A 20889-nucleotide genomic window follows, 5' to 3' on the forward strand; every position below is an offset into this window, starting at 1 on the left:
TCTCCTTGTCTGGAGAACAGCTGAATGATGTTAAATTTTTCTTTGTCAGATTTGGTTGCATGACTTACTCATTCAGACACCACCTCTGTGATAATGCAGTTAAGTGGATAAATGGAAGTTGTTACACTGATAGTACTCACTGCTTGCTGCTAATTAATTTATTCACTGGCTGACTTGTAAAGGTGTTATTTTTAATGTTGCCCAATAAGAAATGACCCCAACTCACACAAAGAGAAGGACTCTCTAGATATAATCCTTTTGAAATCCAGAAATGAATTTTGTAGAACCTGAACAATGTGATTTCAACCATGGAAATTTTAAGTCCTGAAGGTTATTATGATTACAGCAAAGAAAGGATGTTTCTATTAGTTCTGAGTCTCAATAATCTGCATGATTTGAAAATACTATAAAGTAGCTTTTCAACCAATATTTGTGCCTGGAATTCAGATTTGCTTTTTCTTATTTCCATATGCTCTGTTTTAAACATATGTTAAGTTGTATATTTAAAGCTAGAAGTACCAAAAAGCCCACATAAAAATATGTTTTCTTCATTATCAAAGTCTTCAATGCCATCATCATTTGGAAAAAAAAAGAAACAGTGAATATAATGGAAGTCTGTAAAACAGACTTTTAATAGCACCAAATAGAATGAACATCTGGCTTTCTTTTTGCAAGGTGCATTGATGTTGTCAGAAAAGACAGAATAAAAATGCTGATATGATTGTTCAGGTTTTGGACTTGCTCATACAAAAATATTTTATTCATTCAGTCTTCCGTAAGTTCCAAAGATAGATGTTGACTTTGATGAAAAAATACAATGATATATATTTAGAATGACCAATCTTTCACATTTAAATCTAAAAATGTGCTGCTGCAGTTGGATTTTTCTCAGAGATGCCATTCAAACAACACGTTACCTTGTCATCTCACATAGCCTTTCTATCTGTGATGATAGGGGCTAGGTGAGAGGCTGACAGCTCGGCACAGCTTTTGTTAGGGCATGTAATGCTGCATGACTGCGAGCACCTCTCTTTTGTTTCAGTCAAAGAAACATTTTCAAGTGGCAAGGTTTTGAAATTGAATCTTCATTGTCATATTTTAAAAGTGTACCAAAGACTGAATGTAAAGAAAGCAAGCTTTATGGACACTAGATTTTTTGCAATTCCTAATGTTCCTGACTCTAAAGTATGTTCTGTGCTCCAGTCCTGCCACAGAATCAATAATTTTTCTCATAATCTCTCACCAAAGGAAGAATAACTCAATGTAGATGAAGGACTTTCTCAGTAATTTTAAATAAGATGTAGTAATTAAAATTGATTTATCAAGTTATGTTTTATTATTTTTAAGAATGTTTCATTCTTTTTGAGCCCAAATCTTTACTTGTTGATTAAGAGTCCAGTATCAACTAAATCTTAAACTTTCACATTCAACAGAAAATGCCATCAATTTGGAGAGCATTTTAAAAATATATGTTTTGGGAAATACGCATGAATTGTGCTACACTGTTTTCAAATTTAATGATGTTAATAATTAATAAATGTAGAATAATTCCTCCTTGCTGCATAACTTGGTGTCTGGAATTTTATCGACACACAAAGATATAGGAAGTGATATGCCGCTTGTAAAGAAACATCATATTTCTTCAGATATTGATTTTTTTGACATGGAATAACAGAGGCATCAAGGAAAATAAATGCCCACGAAATCAGTTAATTAACTGGGCATGATTTAATGTTTCTCTACTTGGTGATATGTTTACATGTGGTTAGGTTGCTCATAACGACCACTTCCTTCTTGTCAAAACATGTATTGTATTTAGATCCAAGAATCATAGTGGATTTAGAATATATACTTTTATCTCTATCTTCTCTGTCTGTTGATGGTTTCAAGCGTGAAACAGATCTCACTTCCCTGCCATCTGCTCTCTATTTAAAATTGACATCAAGTTCAGTTCCTCTCTGATGCCTCCTTGTTTCCCGGCTTAGAACACTTCTCTCCTGCAGTTCAGCCATTTCCCTATTATGCCTGACCATTGGGCAAACATAGAGGAAATCCGACATCTAGAACTGCTTCACTATTCATGTCACAAAATAAACCAGGAAGATTTTGGCCATGGAATGATTGCCATTATTGCTTAATGACAAGCCAGTTAGCAAAAACCGAAGTATAGTTTTGTAGTTTTGTGTTTGTGTGTTTAGACAAGTAAACCATTGTATTTTATTTTATATCTTGCTCATCATTGTGTTGCTAGATTGCATTATGTCAGTATTCATACAAAATATCAATTATATGTTTCAGAGAGATATTAGCTCCATAGATCAAATTTAATATTTCAAACCCAGTAATCATTCATTCAGCAAATATTTTTAAGCACTTAACCTGTAGGGTGAATACTGTTTTAGGTATTTGCAAAATGGTAGTGAAACAAAATCATCACGGAGCTCACCGTCTAGGAAAGTAGGGTTTAAACACATACTTAGATTTGTTTTAAAAAACGGAAGAGCTGTAATAATACTGAACAAACTTTGCTATCATCTAGAGTGTAATTGTATTTTTTGTGGTAGGGTAAGATATTAGGCTAATTATATTATTTTTGGTTTAGAAAATCATTTTGGCTTAGAATATCAGAAGTTGTTTCTCTAAGCTAACTGAAAATTGACTCTTCATATGCACATCCTTGTATCTTATATATCTTCCTCTCTCTCTGTATATGAAACATCTATTTTGCACTGCCGTTATACCCAGTACTTGACTTGTGGATAGACCTAAACTCCAGTTTCTGGTTCTGTGATTTATGTTGAGTAATTACATATAGACAAGCAAAGGGAGATTAAATAATCAAAGCCAATCACTTTTTTATTACGTGACTCCTAAATGTACATGTCTTCAGCATTTTTTAGTTCTATAGTCCAAGAAGCAAACTGTCCTTGGTCCATAGAGATAATTACACATGAGTAAGTAATGAGTATTCTGAACTATCACATTTATGTTTGTTTACTTTTTTGAATGTATCTATATGCTTGTATGTATATAAATATTTAAACTTTGAAAGTTTATTCTTCCCGTTTGAGGGGGTTAATTATATCTCTGGAGATGGTTTAGTATTTCCACAATTATTTTAAGAGTCAGTCTTGTTGGTTGATATGTTATTTAGACTAGGAATGCCTGTGTTGATTAAGGGGCAAAATTAATCCACTTTCAGTTTCTTTTCAAAGTGTGAGCAAGGGGCTCTCATTAAATGCCATTGTATAATCATTGATCAGTGAAATGATATCTGGGTCACAGTGGCATCTATCTTTGCAATATAAATCCCTGTGGCTATATATGAAAGGCATGTTCAGACTTGCATCTGCACGTAAAAGCAAGGATAGTCTTCATGCTGTTATCAGCCTAATTTTAGTATATACGACTTAAGGTGCTGCTTGAAGTGTTTTTCTCCATGGTATAAATTTAGCAATAAATGTAGTCATTTGGCTGCTGCTCTAGCAGTTTGAATGTGGAAGTATAATGTGAAGAATTATCGTCCACATTACTTAGGTGTTATAGAAAACATATATCATTTCACATCATACATCTAAATATTAGTTTATAATAAATATTCAAATTTAAATCCTGACTTTGGGGATTTGGATGTCTTTTTATTAGATATAAAAATGACTTTAGCAATTGTTTAAAATTGTTTTTCCCAAATGTGATAGAAAATATCTAAAGCATAAATTTGTTGTTCAAAAATTAAATACATACGTACATCTTCTCTTAGGACTGAATGCGTGGAATGGCTTCACTAAATATTTGCTGTGCTGTGAGAAAACAGCATCATAGTAACTAATTTTTCAGCTAAGGCTTTAGACAGATTTTTCATAAAAATTTTTATTTTATAATCTAGAAAGTAATCCATAATTGCCCTTCAAAATGAACCTTTAAAAACTATACATTTCTATAAAGTATTTTAATTGATATTATTGATAAAGTATCAACTTAAAAACTTAAAGTGAAGATTTTAATATTTGGTTTTCTTTGAAAGAAACTGTTACGTAATTGTTTTTAGTCTCAAATTAACTGGGAGTTTAGCTGTCTGACAAACGACTCAAAGAGCTGTGGATACTTTTAAGTAGAGACAGCTAATGAAAACCTGTATGAACAAAGTGCAAGCTGAATTCATCAACACATTTTTAGTTATTGATTTTTTGACTGGAACAACATACACTGTTGTAGGGTCCCAAAAGCGAGGATTTAATTCTTAGAAACTTAACTTAGCCGGGGATCAATCATTGCATCCCTAGGGTCATATACATTAGGAAAATCTTTCAATAAACGTTTTGCAGTGCTAATGATTTATAAGCATTCAGAATTTCTCTTTAAATGTGCCATAAGCAGTTTGATGAGACAAATGAATTATCTCAAGCCCTAATTTTCTAGGAAAAAATAAGAAATTGCATGTAAAACTTTTGCTCTGTTAATGATGGAGGTTAAAATTTTAAGTCTAGAAATATTCTTGTGAAAATTAGTATTTTCGTGCAGCATTCCTCCACATTGAGTAAATTAATTTATTCTATTTCCCACCTGATTAAACAGTAGTGATGTAATATGCCCGTCATTTGGATTTTTTATAACATTTTCCTAAATGCATAATTCAAATATAGATTGAGTTTTCAATTAGCCGTTATTTGACCTAATGGTTAGAATTTGGCTTCTTTATTCTGATATTGTCCATTGATTGTGTCTGTGTTTCGGTTCATGTGAATCTTAAGAACTTTGAAACGTAAATCACTTAACATCTCAGCTCAATCTGCTGTAAAAAAGATGAGAAGGAATCTAGATATTAACTTTGTATAATTAGTAACTTTGCTTTTAAAAAAGAGGATTTGTAATAGTTACTGCTACAAGGCTTTGTATGATAGGGTCTCTGCTTCCTCTCTGACCTCATCTTCCACTTTCTGCATTGCTCAATCTAGCCCCACCGCACTGTCTGTATTACTTTTCTACGGATATGCCAAAGACACTTTCACCTCAGGGCCTCTGCACTTGTTGGTTTCTCTACCAGAATTATTCTTCCCCAGATAGTCACAGTTTCGTTGACTTCCTTTGAATCTCTGCTCAAGTGCCAACTGAACACTTTTTGTAAAATTACTACTCCTTCAGCACTGGGCCACAACACACACACTCATATATGCTAATGCTCTGTACCCCTTTACTTGGATTCAGATTCTCCTTTTTCTTTGGGAATGGATTATTCACGAGTGGTGCTGTGCACTTTATAATGCATCATGTCAATTGTTCTACTGTTAGTGATGCCAAGATAGATCAGAGTAAGCAGGTAGTGAAAGCCTGATCCATCATGTTGATTATCATATATTTTTGACATGGTCCACTTTAGTCTTTGATAAATTTCTTTCATTTTGGCGTAATATGTCCCAGACTCATTTTTACATTTTCTGTTTCAAAGCTGGAATAAACCATTCAACTCCAAGGATCCTTAGATGTTTTTAGTAGATAGTGGTATTTAGAGAACACATTTTGGATACTAGGGGTGCTAATTGTTATTGGGTTGTCATTGCTTCTAAGCATTTTCAGCAGGTAGAGCTAGGAAATTCAAGAGTTTCAAAAAAAACACAATGAATGCGTGGTATATTTTCAATTCTAATTTATCATTAAACAGTTTTAGTGAATATTTTTAAGTTTATACTTGTACTTCTTTTCTCTTACATGAAAAATCTTGGCCTTAATATTAAAGTACTTACTTATTTGCTCTATTCTATAATGTGTATAGTTACAAATTAGTAATAAGATAGTATTAGTAAAATTAAGACTGATGAATGAAGTAAAACATTTCTTTGTTGGTCTATTTATTCTTAGATTATATTCTGTTGTTGACATACAAAATATTGTGTTAGGTCACTTGAAATAGTTCTTTTCTGGATGTGATCATGTATCCAATTCATTTGTTCCAGTTTATTTCCAATTCTTATGTCTACTGTATTTGATTTATATTTGGCTTATCCATTCTTTGTTCTCCTGTTTCTCCTTTTCTTTTCTTTCTTTCTTTTTTTGGGGGGAGGAGTGAGGAAGATTGTCCCTGAGCTAACATCTGTGCCAATCTTTCACTATTCTGTATGTGGGACGCCACCACAGCATGGCTTGATGCGCAGTGTGCAGGTCCATGCCCAGGATCCAAAGTCACAAACCCCAGGCCACTGAAGTGGAGCATGCAAACTTAACCGCAATGCCACCAGGCCAGCCCCCTGTTTCTCCATCTTTTTAACTATATTTCTGTGCTGTTTTTCAGTGATTGCTCTAGAGATAACAATATATTTTTTAACTTTTTACAATCTTTCATCAAATATTACACTAAAGAACAATATGTGAACATTGCAGTGACCTAATTTCCTTCCCCCCCGCCTCTGTGTGCTCTGTCATACATTTTACTTCTACATATGTTATGAATTCAATAATATATTTTTTCTTTAAGTAATCAACAGTGTCATAAAGAAATTTTATTTCTTTTATATGTTTATGTTTCTTGTTTATTCAGATATTTGCTCTTCTCTTTCTCTTTATTTCTTCCTGCAGATCTAGACTTCCATCTAGTGTCTTTTCCTTCAGTTGTGAGAACTTCTTTTAGCACTTGTTGTTGGAGTCTGTTGCAGATAAATTATGTCCAGTTTAGCTTGTCTTAAAATGTCTTTATTTTGCCTACATTTTTGAAGGTTGTTTTTTCTGGATATGGAAATTTAGGTTCATTCTCCCCCCATTTGGCATTTTGGAGAGTTCTGTGGTCTCATGTCTTCCATTGTTTCTGGTAAAAAGTTGGCTGCTGTGCTTGTGGACATTTTCTCTGTGTGTAACGTCTTCGGTGGGGGTGGGTGATGAGAGACAGAGAGGTATACTTTTATGATATTCTTTGGTTTTCTTAAGTTTTACTATATGTTCCTTGATAATGATTTTCTATGTATTTATCCTGCTTGAGGCTCACTAAGTTTCTTTGATCTGTAGGTTTATGCCTTTCATCTCTTCTAGGAAGTTCTCAGTCATTATTTTTTAAAATTTTCTTTTCCGTTCTTTCTCCTCTCCTTCTGGGACATCAATTACTCATATAACAGACAATTAAATATTGTTCCATAAGTCTAAGATTCTTTTCAGTTATTTTTTTCTCTTTGTTTTTCAGTTTGAACAATTTCTATTCTCCTACCTTCAAGCTCAGTGAGTTTTTCTTCTGCTATGTCCAGTCTACTTTTACATGAATCAAAACATTCTTTATTTCTGATATTGCATTTTTTTCTCTGTGGCTTTTTTGTTTTATTTATAATTTCCATATTCCTGCTGAAACTTACCATATTTTATTCATGCTATCTACTTTTCTCACCAGAACTTTTAATTTTTTTATCATAGTTATGTTAAAGTCCTTGTCTATTATCTAGATTTGCCTATATTGACTGTGTTTTCCATTGGTTATGGGTCATGTTTTCCTGCTTCTTTGTGTGTACCGTAATTGGTGATTTTTATGCTAGACATTGTACATTAAAAAATAGAGACTAACCCAGATAATATTTACCTCTAGAAACATGTATACCACTTACTCTGTCACATCGCTAATTTATAGTTGAGCTGGGTCTCAGTTTGTTGCCATCTTAGTTATTTTTATTTCACAACTGGCTTCAAAAATTTTGAGAGCAAGATCAGGGATTTTCCTTCAGCAGAGCTCTCTTTCTCTCACTCTCTGTTTACAGCCCACCTGTGAGCTCTGGGCTTGCAGGGGAGTTCTCTTTGCTCTCCAGCCACCAGGATCCTGCCCAAGCCTCCACCACCAGCCCCCACCACTTTCTGTTTGCAAATGTAAAAATATTTACATGGTTGCATTTGATGTCATATAACAAGATCTATTTAAGGGTATGTCATTTACATCCTCAGCCACTCCACTCTGTGCCCCTCCTCCACCTATCAGTAGTGAATTTTGTTTTCAGAGCAAATACTGATTTTTTTCTTTCTCTTTGAAAATATAAGTATATATTAATTCCAGTGTATTTTCCTTCTTTGTCATATAAAATATAGCATAGTGTGTATACTATATGAACCTTGATTTCCTTCCCTTAATAAATCCTGGTCATCACTTCACAATAGTGTATACAGATCTTCCTCATTCTTTCTAACAGCTGTTATATTATTTATAATATTCAGTTATCTGTCTGCATCTTATAGTTTATTCATCTTGTCCCTTACTGGTGGGTATTTGGGTTGTTTTTGATGTTTTTTTAAATACCAGTAATGATACAGTGTGCATGTGCAAAACTTATTTTCTGATTTTATATAGCTTTAAGTTGTATTTTTAAGTAGTTTTTTTTTTACTATTGGTTTAGGACCTCAGACATAATTGCTACTCTAATTGAGATTAGAAGGAGGAAAATCTTTCCTATACGTCCTATGATGTGTCCAACAAAAACAATGTTAACCAATGAAAAAGATATATGAAATTCTGTTCTGATTTTACATATATATATAAATATTGGGCATATATATATTGGGCATCTACTTCCCATTACAACTTACATGAGACCCAAGAGAAGGTATTGCCAACAATGATTTCTGGAGAACTGTCAATATATATACATATTGCTTGCAAGTAATAACTTAGAGGGGTCAATTTCATATCTTATTATTATGAGGTATGGATTTGATATTTCATTAACTTTCAACTGTAGGCCTGAATCTCAAGAAAAACTGAGACCTGGATATTTGCAAAATAAATGTTAATAGTGTGTGTAGAGTCACTAAAATTTCGCTGGTGCCATAACAGAATGAAGAGGGAAAAAAGCATTTGAAGGTAAATTTGTCAGACACACTCAGCACTTCCCTTCATGACATCTCCTGAATATCCATATGCTGTGTGGTCTCCGCTGTAAAATGGGACATTTATAGGTTGAGCTTCCATTAGAAAAGAGTATGTGGAATTTATATTTCAGCTCAAAATCTTGCAGTTTTATTTTTAGTAGAGAATAGCACAGATTCTCTCATATGTATTTTACTATAATGTATATTTTATATGTAAATCTCTGCACATATCTCACATATATAGATAGATCTCTCTCTCTCATATATATATATATATATATATATATATATATATATATATGTATGTATAGGAGAGAAAGATGATAGTATGTACCCTCTCTTCAATCTTGTACCTCCAGTTGCTACAGAAAATCTCCACTCAAAGAGCCTATTGTATCCTCAAGTCGACATTCTTTCCAGATATTTGTGATTCCCTCGACCTCTTGAATTGTCTTGTGTCTGTTCCTATGTGTATCTGCACTTTGTAAACAATTTTAAATTTGAATCACCATTTATTCTTGCACAAAGCATGAAAGTTTAGCAAACTCTTTTTAGAGGTGGAGATATAAATAAATCAGCTACCTGTGTTTGAAAAGTCTAAACTAAAGTGCAGTTGTATGCTTCAGCTTGTCAATGGATATTTATGAGGTGAACATAATACTATAACGGTTCTAGCAGTGAAATATCTCCTGTGCAGATAGCTAGTAAAGGAGCTCACAAGTGTTAATGCCAGCAGAATTTTAATGCTCAAGAGATGGGAAACATGACACTTCCTCTGGGTAATGCTGCTTTTACTGGCTACAGTGAAAATGAATGTGTGAAATCAGTCTTCAAATATTACAACAGGGTTGGGGTCTATATAATTAACCAGTAACAAATACATCCTACTATTGTCTTGTTTTCTTCTCTTGGTTTAATTAACTGCCGTGCAGTAACATAGCACTACAATTTTATTTTGGCATCAACTTCCCATTCCTACTTATTATGAGACCCAAGAGAAGGTATTGCCAACAACAATTTCCAGGGAAATGTCAATGAACTTCTTGCTCTAATAGGTACTTGTTGTTGCCTGGAAATACCCTAAGTAAAGTTAAAGCTGACAGATTCTAATGGTGAAGTTAGCCTTCGCTATGACCAAAGTTTTGTTTGTGACTTATCCTGGGTACATTCTGCTTCTTCTTCTACTGCGGGCAAGTAGATAATGGAGGAAAGCTTTGCACAGAGCTCTGCTCTAAGAGATGAATTGGGATAGTAATACATTTCCAGCTTATAAAGAATCATATTGTGCTTATTTTTCCCAGCAGCCAAAGAAAATGAAGTTAAGCATTCAGTCTCTAGACCTAGGGGATTTATTCTTGTAGGAGAATGTCTGGGATCTTATGAAGAATAGTATAGTTTCAACATGCTTACATGCATAAACTTCAAGTTAACGTTAATGATCTATGTTAACTTAGTTCAGGTTAAATTCCAATTAATCTTCATTTCATATCAGCTATCTGCAGAGTACTTCATTAAGTCTTACCATGTTAAGAAAAGGCAACAAAGGAGGGAAGTAGACATGATAATGATCTTTTTGTATAAGGGAGAGATTGAGATACTACATTTATTGGAGGGTTTCAAAGGTTTAGATGAGTTTGGAATCATTATGATTAAGAAAGTTGAGAATTAAGAAAGAAATATATATTAGTTTAAATTTACTTATACTTAGTCTACTTCTAAAGAAGTATTGAGAAAAAAAACATGTACAATAAAACTTCAGAATCAAAACAGAGAAATAATCCTGGGCCAAAGTCAAGATATAGCTGTATCAGAACATGTGCACTAAGGGTAGCAATTGCTTTTAGAACCTCCTGTAAATCTGAGCTTTTTAAAAGTCAACGCACAAAGAGAAAGTCTGAGTTATATAGTTGCCATTGTATAATAAAAGGGAAGCACCTGAGCTTACCAGAAGTGACAGGCTTTTTCCTAGCTAGCTCTGAACTCCAAGAATTGATCCTTTAGTATCAGTGTCTTCAATAGCAATTTTCCAAAATGCAAAATTCTCTTCATATGACCAAAAGTTGAATAATGCTGTAATATTGTCAAAAATCTAGGAAGGCATTTCTAAAGAGAAGCAAAGAAACCAGGTCCAGGTAGATAGATAGTTTACCGGTAATCTGGCTTAACATAGGCATGAATATCTTGAATAATAGTTATCAAACTACATTTTTAATGCAAACAAAAACAAAATTCTGTGCTGAATTGCAATTTTAAAGGCTAGGTGAGAGTGGAGCTCCCTTGGGTCGAATTAGGATTGAGAGGCCTGCAGTGTGCCTGCTTGCTCTATTCTTGTGCACCACTCCAGCCACAGTGGCCCCTGAGGCACCTTGTGGAACCCACAGGACTTCATGGACTGCGGTACGAAAAACAAACACTGACCTAGAGAAATAGATGGCTAGCATCTCACGTAGAACTTCCCTCTCAAAGATAGTTTGCCAACTGATCTGGAGGGAAAGGATTCCAAAGTTATCACTGATAAATGCCTGAGGTATAAATATTTTATATTGTTGATTGAATAGAGAAATATATGCCCTAGATACTGGGCATGTGGTTAGAAAGTTTGATGTGGTATGAAAATTAAAGCGCTTCCCTTATATTCTTGTTTAAATATAATCAACTCCAGCATGGACAGGGCTTGAGGTGGGCTGGGTACATAGGTAGGTACATGCACACACATGCACACACACACACGTGTATGCACATTTAAAAAAATTAGAGAGGCCAGCCTTGTGGCCAAGTGGTTAAGTTCGCGTGCTCCACTTTGGTGGCCCAGGGTTTCGCCAGTTCGGATCCTGGGCGCAGGCATGGCACCATTCATCAGGCCACAATGAGGTGGCGTCCCACATAGCACAACCAGAGGCACTCATAACTAGAATCTACAACTATATACTGGGGGGCTTTGGGGAGAAGAATAAAAAAAAAGAAAGATCACTGATTGTGACCTGGACAGATGCTTGAACAGGCATTTTATGGAAACTCTTAGAATTGTGTACCATAAAGATGAAAATGCTGACTGTGGATTATAACCTTTATCAATCATTGGCTTCTACCATACCCAAGCACTCTTGAGTAGAACTGCATTCACGTGGGTTCACCAGGATATTAACTATACAATACAACCCAGTAAACAAGTTGACCAATGTGGGCACTGAGTGCTGAAAAACTTTGGCATGGTTGGTAGTTGGTAATTAGAGAGAGTGAGTAGTCAGAGGTTCCTGGGCTGACTTTTAAAAACGTTTAAATACAGATGTTTAGAAAGGATTGCATTTTGCTGATTAAATTTACTCTTTGAAAACTATTTTTTAAACTAACAAAGATATGCATATATAGAAAAGGTATAAAATAGAATGTAAGAAATCATATGCAATTTCATTACTCATAGTATGTTGGTGTACTGTCTGTTGGTCTTGTCTTTTACTCTTTAGACTTTTGTTGCATAATTATAATTATGTATATATAGAATTTGACATTTTTTTCACTGCAGTTTCCCTACATTGTTAAAAATGTTTTAAAAATTTTCTATTTTAATGGATAGATAATATTTAGTTAGATGGATGAATCATAATATAACTATTCTCTGTTGGGCAGAAATAAATATAAATTGACTAATTATATTTTTCATTATTATAAAAATCCCATGGTAAACATTTAAAAATCTTTGTCTAGATATTTTATTGGGCTTACTTCCCAGCTTGAAATTACTGAGTCAAGGAATATAAGCTTTTAAAGACTATTATTATATACATTGCTTACCGTATAGTTTTGGCCAACTTATACTCCCACAAGCAATGCATGAACGTTCTTTTTTTTGTCACAGAAGCTCGCTAATTAGGTAATTTCATCAATATAAGGCTGCATAAGACAGTATACATTAAAAGGAAGGCAGTTTTATTCCTTTTAAGCCATAATTTTTCTTAGGCAAATGCAGTGTTGTCATACCGAGATCGTAATACAGTGATGTCAGTATACAAATACATTTCTAATATGCTACGAAATATTTTATTTTAAGTTGGTAAACATGCCTCTAGTACTCTTGTTTACAATTAACTTGCCTATCTGACTGTTTAATATATTGAGAAGGTAAACTATCACCTAGTCAGACAATATCGAATCACATTTTTGAAATTAATGTGCTTTAAATATATCCGGCTACAATCTAAAATCAGTAGTTAAATTCTGTTTGTTCTGCCTAACTTTAATGTCTTTAAATATTTAAGAAATTTCACTCCTAATCTCTTATGTCATACAGAATGAATAAATTTAACAATTATTTCATTGCATCCAAGGAATGCTATATTCCCAAGGCAAAAGAATGGAATACATTCATAGTTCATTTTTAAATGGATGTACTTCTAAGATATTAATTTAATTCAATTTTATAGTGACTATATGTTGTTATTGTTGAAGTTTATGACCTAGTGACTTATGAAGCATGATACAAATTCAAATAGATTGTATTGATCGCCTAATTGAATAAATAGTACAGGTGTTGCCTGAGGCATCACACCGACAGTGTGCTTTGATTTTATCCATTATTTACATGCATGACTTTAAGTCAAGAAAATTATTTACAAAAAATATTGAATTAAAAATTCAATAAATAGAGAAAATTAAATCAATATTATTTCTTCTTAATAATTATAATTCATAATCTAATACCACATTATATTGTTTCATAAATACTTAGGCCACCTGAGTTCAAATTTCTTGAATTATTTTGTAAAATACAACAAGGGTAATATTACACATTTATTTTAACTCTTGCTTACAGAAATCTTGTGTTCATCTCTTTTAGCATATTATCATCTTAGTGGTTTATTTTAAAGACTGTATTGTCTTGTTACCTAAAACTAGTATTAATCCCTACATTGAGTATAAAGTATTAAAATTATAAGTATATATTTCTATATATTTTTATATATTTAGGTTACATTGAATAATCTTTTAAGCCATTTAATTAACTTTTTATTTCCAGCACTTGTACTTTTGTCATTAAAATGAAATATTCTCAGAAAAATAAACACGATTAACTAATAGTATTTTCTGTTCTATACTATTCTTTGATGAGTTGTATGTTCAAGCTGTCTTATATTGCTTTGCTTGTTAGCTTGATAACATACCTTTATTGTGTAGACATTATCAGCATGAGGATATGAAGTCCTGTAAACATTGTGATATCCCATTTCCTACAATTAAACATTGCTCTGTGGTGTTTTGGCATAGACTGCTTGCCATGATATCAATGGCAGCCCAAACATTCATGACCTTAAACATGATCAGCACTATCATGATGGGTTTTGTAAGATGGTACTGAGTAGTACTCAAAGGGCCACAGACACCTAATCACAGCCTCTTACAACCAGGGTGTGTTGCCTTGATTTTAGAATATTCTGGTAAGTAGAGTGGCAGCCAGCATAAAATAATCCCCTGGGAATGAGATGCCTGATGGACTACTTTCTCCTAGCCAATAGTTTCTTTTTTTATTGATTGTTGCTTTTCTATCTTTTCTCCTTGGGGCTACTATCTTCTCTTTTCTGCATATTTTCTTCTCTCCTTTTCCACTGTTGTATTTTTCTCCTTTCTAATCCTCTTTTTCTCTCTCAAATTCATACTTATTCTATATTCCCATTTTTGAGGTCCAGCTCCTCCCTCAATGGAGGTTTAAGTCGTTATGTATTCATTCATTTATACATTCGTCATCCATCCATTCATTTCTAAGTACGTATTTATTACAAGTCTGTTCTATGTTAGATACTGTGCAATGAGATTGCAGAGGGAAAATGGATAAGTGCCTGTTTTTAATAGAGAACTTGCTGTATGCCAAGTACTGTTCTAAGTGCTTTATATACATTAACAGATTTCGTCTCTGTGATAGTCCTAAGAATAGGTCCAATTTTTAATCCTTATTTTTGTGATGAAGAAACGGAAGCACTCGGTAGTTAATGTTGCCCGTGGCCACACAGTTAATGAGTGGCAGAGCTGAGGTACATACTCAGGATTTAGAGCCCTCCGATTTAACCATTATTGTCTTCGCTTTTGTATATTTGAGCAAACAACTGTGGTGTACTAATGTGGTTTGGCTGGAGTGGAGATGCAATGAGATCTTTCAGGGAAGGAGTTCCATGCCTGGGAGACCTAGGTAATGCTTAACAGAGGAAGTCACTCTGGAACAGAACTCCTCCGAGTTACCAACTTTAAATTTCTGTAAAATAAAAGTACACCGAGACATTATCAGCTCTTGATAAAAGTGAAAAATGCTGAGTTCGTGATCAGGAGGGGAGAAGACATTTGGTTGTTTTTGTTAATGGATGTGTGCTAAAACACACGGGTCTGTATTGCATTTAGCAGGGGTTTTTTTTTGTTTTTTGATACTTGAATCAATAGACAGCTGGCAGCTGATGATCAATACTAATCCTGTGCTTTGGAAAAATTGAAGTAAGGACCTCAGGGTCAAAATCTCAGAATTCTTTTCATTTGAGTTTCCTTGTCTTTAATTAAATCACACCAAATGAAATAGAAAATAACTTAGGTCTGGAATAATTTAGGTGTTGAAGTGATTTTGAGAATTCAGGTGAACTATGAATCTCCATAGATTTTTCAACTATCCAGTTACCTAAAGTAAATGAATCAGAGTCACCAGATTAATCCTGTGTGTAGAACAGAAGTGGTCAGAGAAGGAGCCTTATATCTAAAACCAGTTAAGTAGTGACGAAACTCAAAAGTAGAGATTCATGACAACTTCTTTTCAAAATTATTCAAAAGAGAGAAAATTTTTACTTTTTTAGTTCATAAATATACAAGAAAAAGGTGTCATTAATTCATATGTTTGCTGTCATAATGTCATTTCTCATATATTTGTTTGATTCTGGAAAATTGCCAGAAGATAATATTTTTAATGTTTATCACTGTTTTAATATGCATAGCTAAAATCTATTTTATTGCATAAAAAGTTACAGTATTGTAGCTTAGAAACTCTGCTTTATTGTTTTGCTGAAATATTTAATTATGCCATTTTCCTACCTGCTGCCCTTGAAAAACATGTTTAGAAAAGAGATATGTCATGAAAATAACATTTTCAGTGTTTTCTTGGCATTTGGTGTCATATTTAGCAAAGCTGGAGAAGAGCATCTTTTCACTTAATGTTCATTCTAAAAATCTTGTTTGAGGGTTCTAGATAATACGAAAGTACAGTCTGACTACTTGACCTGTGACAATTGCATTACCAAGGAATTGTGACCTCTTTCTAAAATGGTTTTCTTTCTGCTTTTCTCTCCCTTCCTTTTGCACAGATATTATTTGTAGACATTAGGCACAAAATAAGTAATAAAATTGACAATTGTACTAATAATGTTGCCTCCAAAATTACTTAGAAGACAGATAATTTGATGAATGTTTGCCTGTTAGGCAAAAGCTAATGGAAACTAGTTTGCTTTTATGCTTTTCTGTTTATTCATTAATTTCTGAAATTTTCAAGTTTATTGAGCAGTCATATTTAAGAAGAACATGAACAAAATCCTGTTTTTCTGTTTTAAGCTTTCTTCTCCAACAATATTTGTTGTTCCTTTTGAATATTACCATGTATTGAATATTTAAAACAAATTTATTGTTCACATTTAGAGGAAAATAGAGAAGTTCTTACATCTAAAATTAGAGAGCTGGTATTATGAGATACAGAAAAATCTCAATAGGATGATAGTATTTACCCTGAATTAGAAAGCAGGATGCTAGCTTTTGGCCTATTGAGGGATCTGGACATGATCCATGTAGTATAGTACATCAACAGTGCAATACCAAGGGGAAGAAAGGAGGGGGATCTTTTATCACTAATTGGAAACTTTATTTTCAAATGATTCTTGGCTTATTTATAATTACATATGAAACAATGTGTCTCCACAACCTTCATTGAACTGCTAAAGAATTGAAATGGCAAAGTCTCTTTGGAAATGTGCAATGCAAATAAATAGTCACTATTTGGAGAGTGCATGGTGGTGTGCAGTTGTGAGAAATGGTCAACACTGAACAAGATCTTTAGTAAGTCTCTTGCAAAAGCCTTTTATAAAACAGAATCACAAAGAGATGGCATCTCTTCCCTTTCTCCCTGACTGCTTATCCTCAATCTCTTTCTGTGTCTTAAATGTGCTCCTTATGTATACATTTTAGAAGCACCAGATTGCATGAAGAAATACTTTCATTATAGGTCATTATACAAAGAAACATGTAAGGTGATGGCTTGATATTTTTATTTCTGGGATAGTAACACTATATACTTTAAACAGCAATAACATAGTTCTAATTTCCATAGAGTTTTTTCCACTCTAATTTTGCCCTACCATTGTGTAGGTGAACTTGCTATGGAAAAGAGCTGAATGAAACATCATGCTTTGACTCAAAGGAAAAAAACTTACGCCCTTCATCTTATGAATGACTTTACCTTAGGTAATCGTTTATTATATCATGGTAGGAAAACTGAGAGTGTTCTTATGCTTTTATATACTTACTTTAATATTTCAATAACAATTTGTTTCTTTCCTAGGGCCGGTGCATAAATTTCTCCCGAGTTCCGTCTCAGTAAAAGGAAATCAGGAAGACTAAGAAGGTATGAAGATGGTACATATTCACACTGCTGATTTCCAACCAAATGAAAAAGAAAGTGCATTTCAGAAGTTTTTGGAAGAGCAGCTTTATTCCTCTCAGTCAGGAAATGTTTTCTCTGCCTTCTGCTTTGCTTGCACCAAACATTTTCAAACACTTGTTCTGCCATCTACATGGGCGTTGATGAAACCCAGTGGTAACTCATGATTCATGACACTGAAAATAAAAAGGAACATTAATCTACATGCTACGGTTTACACAGGAAAGTTTGTTTGAATGTGTAGAAGAGGAAAAAGCAAAAACAGCATGAAGGTGATATCAGAACAGGGACCACAAAACAACTGGCCATCATGGATCTTTAATGGAGAGAGGAGTGTTTAACATGGAAACATGGCACTTGTGTTGTTACATGGCAAGATGGTTAGCCACAGGCAGAGTATGAAATTTCCCACCAGGCTAAGCAAATAAAGGAGTCCATTGCCTTAGAGCTGTGTCAGATCACAAAATCCTTCCAAGTCCCCTACCACAATGTGCCTTACGGAAAGCTTCTGACTGGAAAATCTTGTCATTCTAGCACTGCAAAGTGCACACGCATGACAAAATGTAGACAGGATGCCTCAAGGTATCGGTAGCAAGCAAGATTTTGCCCTTTAGTTCTTGAAGACACCTTTCTTTCATTATGCACTCGGGAAAAGAAGAAAATTAATAGAGCGTTATTCCACAGGAAGACGGCTTCTAACCAGCGATCTTAAGTGGAGTTTAAGAGACTCAGGATTTGAGAACTTGTCCCTGTGATTGGTAGATTTACCCCTCTTTTTATGCGTGGGGTTTAGTAGTGCATAAAGCATTAGTATCTGTAAACATACCTAGGAGTTTGTTTTGTTTTTAATTTAAGGGAAGCAGTAACCACAAAGCTTCCGCTCAGGGTTTTTTCTTCCTCCAAGTCTCCAGGGGCTCTTCAGCGTCACAAGCCAGCAACTCTCTTTGCATGAAAATTTCAAAGTTTAATTAATATAATTAAAGGCAACAGCAAGCAGCAGCCTGTGAAGATTTTGCTCATCTTTTTTATGCCTTTTGACATTGAATGACCTATTACTGTATGCGCATTACTTGGATTTTGAGGGGCACTATACCTTGGTTATGATTCAGGAGAGGAAAAAAAGACCTCCTCTCATCAATTTGTAAATGAAATTTTCAGGAGGCTCGGCCACCACACAACATCGAAAATGTATGTATTGTAGTTTTTTAGAAAAACCACCATCGTGTCACGTCGACGATGCCAAATTATGTTAGCGTGAGCGGAAGCACTGTGGGGGAGGAAGAAGGCAGCAGCTGAAGAAAAAAGCTCAAATGATCTAGTCACTTTCGATACTGTACTTCAGATGCGAAATGGATATTCGTCTCGAAACCTGACAAAGCGCGCCTGCTTTGATGTGAACTGGTCTAGACAATGACCAGTGGCTGGGTCAGTGGGATGTCTCTCTGCGAGCACAAAGGCTTATCAAATGACACTAAAAATAAGTTCAACAACCATCACATTGGAAGAGAGAAGGCGAACATTTCATGTTTGGCGGGCATGTGAATGCACCCGATGGAAAGAGCGATTTGGAGCATCCCAATATAATTACCCCCATTGTGCTCTTAATGGAAATTTCAAAGGACGGAAGTGATTCTGTTGGTTGGTGTCCAGATTTGTGGCACTGCTCCAAGAAGCCTTACTCACACACACAAATATATATATGCATATATATATATCCTCTAGCTTGAATCTTTTGCTCAAGTTTATTTATGTCACTGGCTGGCTGGATCCAAAGTCATGTGTCTACATATGCATAAATAAAATTTTACCTGTGCCTCTGCTACCATTTTCTTTAAGCTCACATAAACTCAAGGCTTGTTAGGTTGAATATATGATTGTCCTGGTTAGTTTCAGGGAAGAATTGTATTCAGTTTCAAAATATCCCTTATGTTCACAAATAATACTGTTGGCAGTAATTATCCATGTGTACAAATGTGACTTGGAAGTCTGATGGACACCCAATGAGTTCTTGTAGACCTCTGCATCTGGGACAGGGCCTATTGCTGTTTCCTTAAATTGGCACTTCCTTTCTGACCAGTGCACACCCCTAAATGGTATTTCTGGGCATCAAGGATACTACAGAATCTAGGGCCGTTTCTTTGGTCGTTACTTTGAATTTGTCTAGTATCGTAGGGCGTTTGTATGACACTTGCGTTTTGCTACAGATTAATGTTAGTGGACCTCTGCCCTTAACTGGCAAAATGGCTTTCTGTAGATTGTAAGGCAAGTGGATTTCCAGTTCACTATGAGGAGCGCTCAACGAAGAGGGAGAGGCAATGGTCTATGTGTAGACTAAAAGTGTACCATTCATAAAGTTCAAAGACAGAAGGAACTGCATAGCACTTAAAGATATGAACCAGATCCGTGTTATGATTTTCTCTGATTATGCTAACCAGCAAATGAGAAGAATTTGCTTTAAAGAGTACTGTTTTCTCACCAAAGGATTAAATTAAAAACCTCTACACTTTTCAACCAGGAGAGTAAAAGTTAGAATAAAGCCATTTCTATAAGTTTAATAACATTTTATATTTTATAGAGAGAAATAATTCCTTTTAAATTTTTTGGACATGATGTCAGTCAAGATCTACTTTCTGTGAATAAACAAGTTTTTATCCATAATCCATTTGTGTTGCATAAGGTTGCAAAAACAATTAAGTGGGAAATGACTCCTAACTTATGTGTCTACTCTGCCTGGAAAGAAAGTTTTGAAGGCATCTATATATATTTCATAACAATGTCTGTTCTTTATGGATTTGATCCATAAATATTTATCTATCTGAAAACTTTGATACTTGGAATGTTTTCCCTAAAGCATTTGGTGCTCCAAGAAAAAACATTTGGTGCTAAGAGTTGCAGCACTGATGCCTTCCCCTGAGTTAATTCTATTTTAAAATTTTATATTTCCTTCCCAATGAGATGCAGAGTAAGATTTGAGACCCTCCATTAAGTAGGGAGCAGCATCTGTCATCTATGGATAATTACTATTTTGACAAAAATATGTAAGGTTTAAACCTCCTATATTTCAAATTGTTGGAGAAGAAATGATTTGCTTATATTTCTCTTGAACTTTATTCTAACCACTTCACAAATTATTCAATATTTGATTTTCTAATAAATCCTTACTGCGTATAAGATCTAGATGGCTCTGTGAACTTAATAAGTTTGTTATCTAAATATCACTGACCATTGTTTTACTGCTCAGAGGCAATTTATTAGTTTATTTTTAAAATTAAAACAATCTATATTATGGCCCATAGTGTCTAAAATTTTTTTTTTTTTTGAGGAAGATTAGCCCTGAGCTAACATCCGCTGCCAATCCTCCTCTTTTTGCTGAGGAAGACTGGTCCTGAGCT

The 20889-nt window shown here is 34.3% G+C and overlaps 1 protein-coding gene across 2 annotated transcripts in view; it reads left to right on the forward strand.

Annotated features, from left to right (window-relative positions):
- Positions 1 to 19310, forward strand: part of ANTXR2 (ANTXR cell adhesion molecule 2) — a 138781-nt gene extending 119471 nt beyond the window's left edge. For both annotated transcript variants that reach the window (XM_003364684.5, XM_001492585.6), the window contains exon 17: positions 17399 to 19310. In XM_003364684.5, the coding sequence (XP_003364732.1) occupies positions 17399 to 17437 (39 nt within the window). In that variant the 3' untranslated portion in view covers positions 17438 to 19310. The remainder of the gene's footprint in view (positions 1 to 17398) is intronic.
- Positions 19311 to 20889: the final 1579 nt, after the last annotated feature.

This window comes from Equus caballus, chromosome 3 (genome assembly GCF_041296265.1).
Source record: "Equus caballus isolate H_3958 breed thoroughbred chromosome 3, TB-T2T, whole genome shotgun sequence".
Taxonomy (NCBI): Eukaryota; Metazoa; Chordata; class Mammalia; order Perissodactyla; family Equidae; genus Equus; species Equus caballus.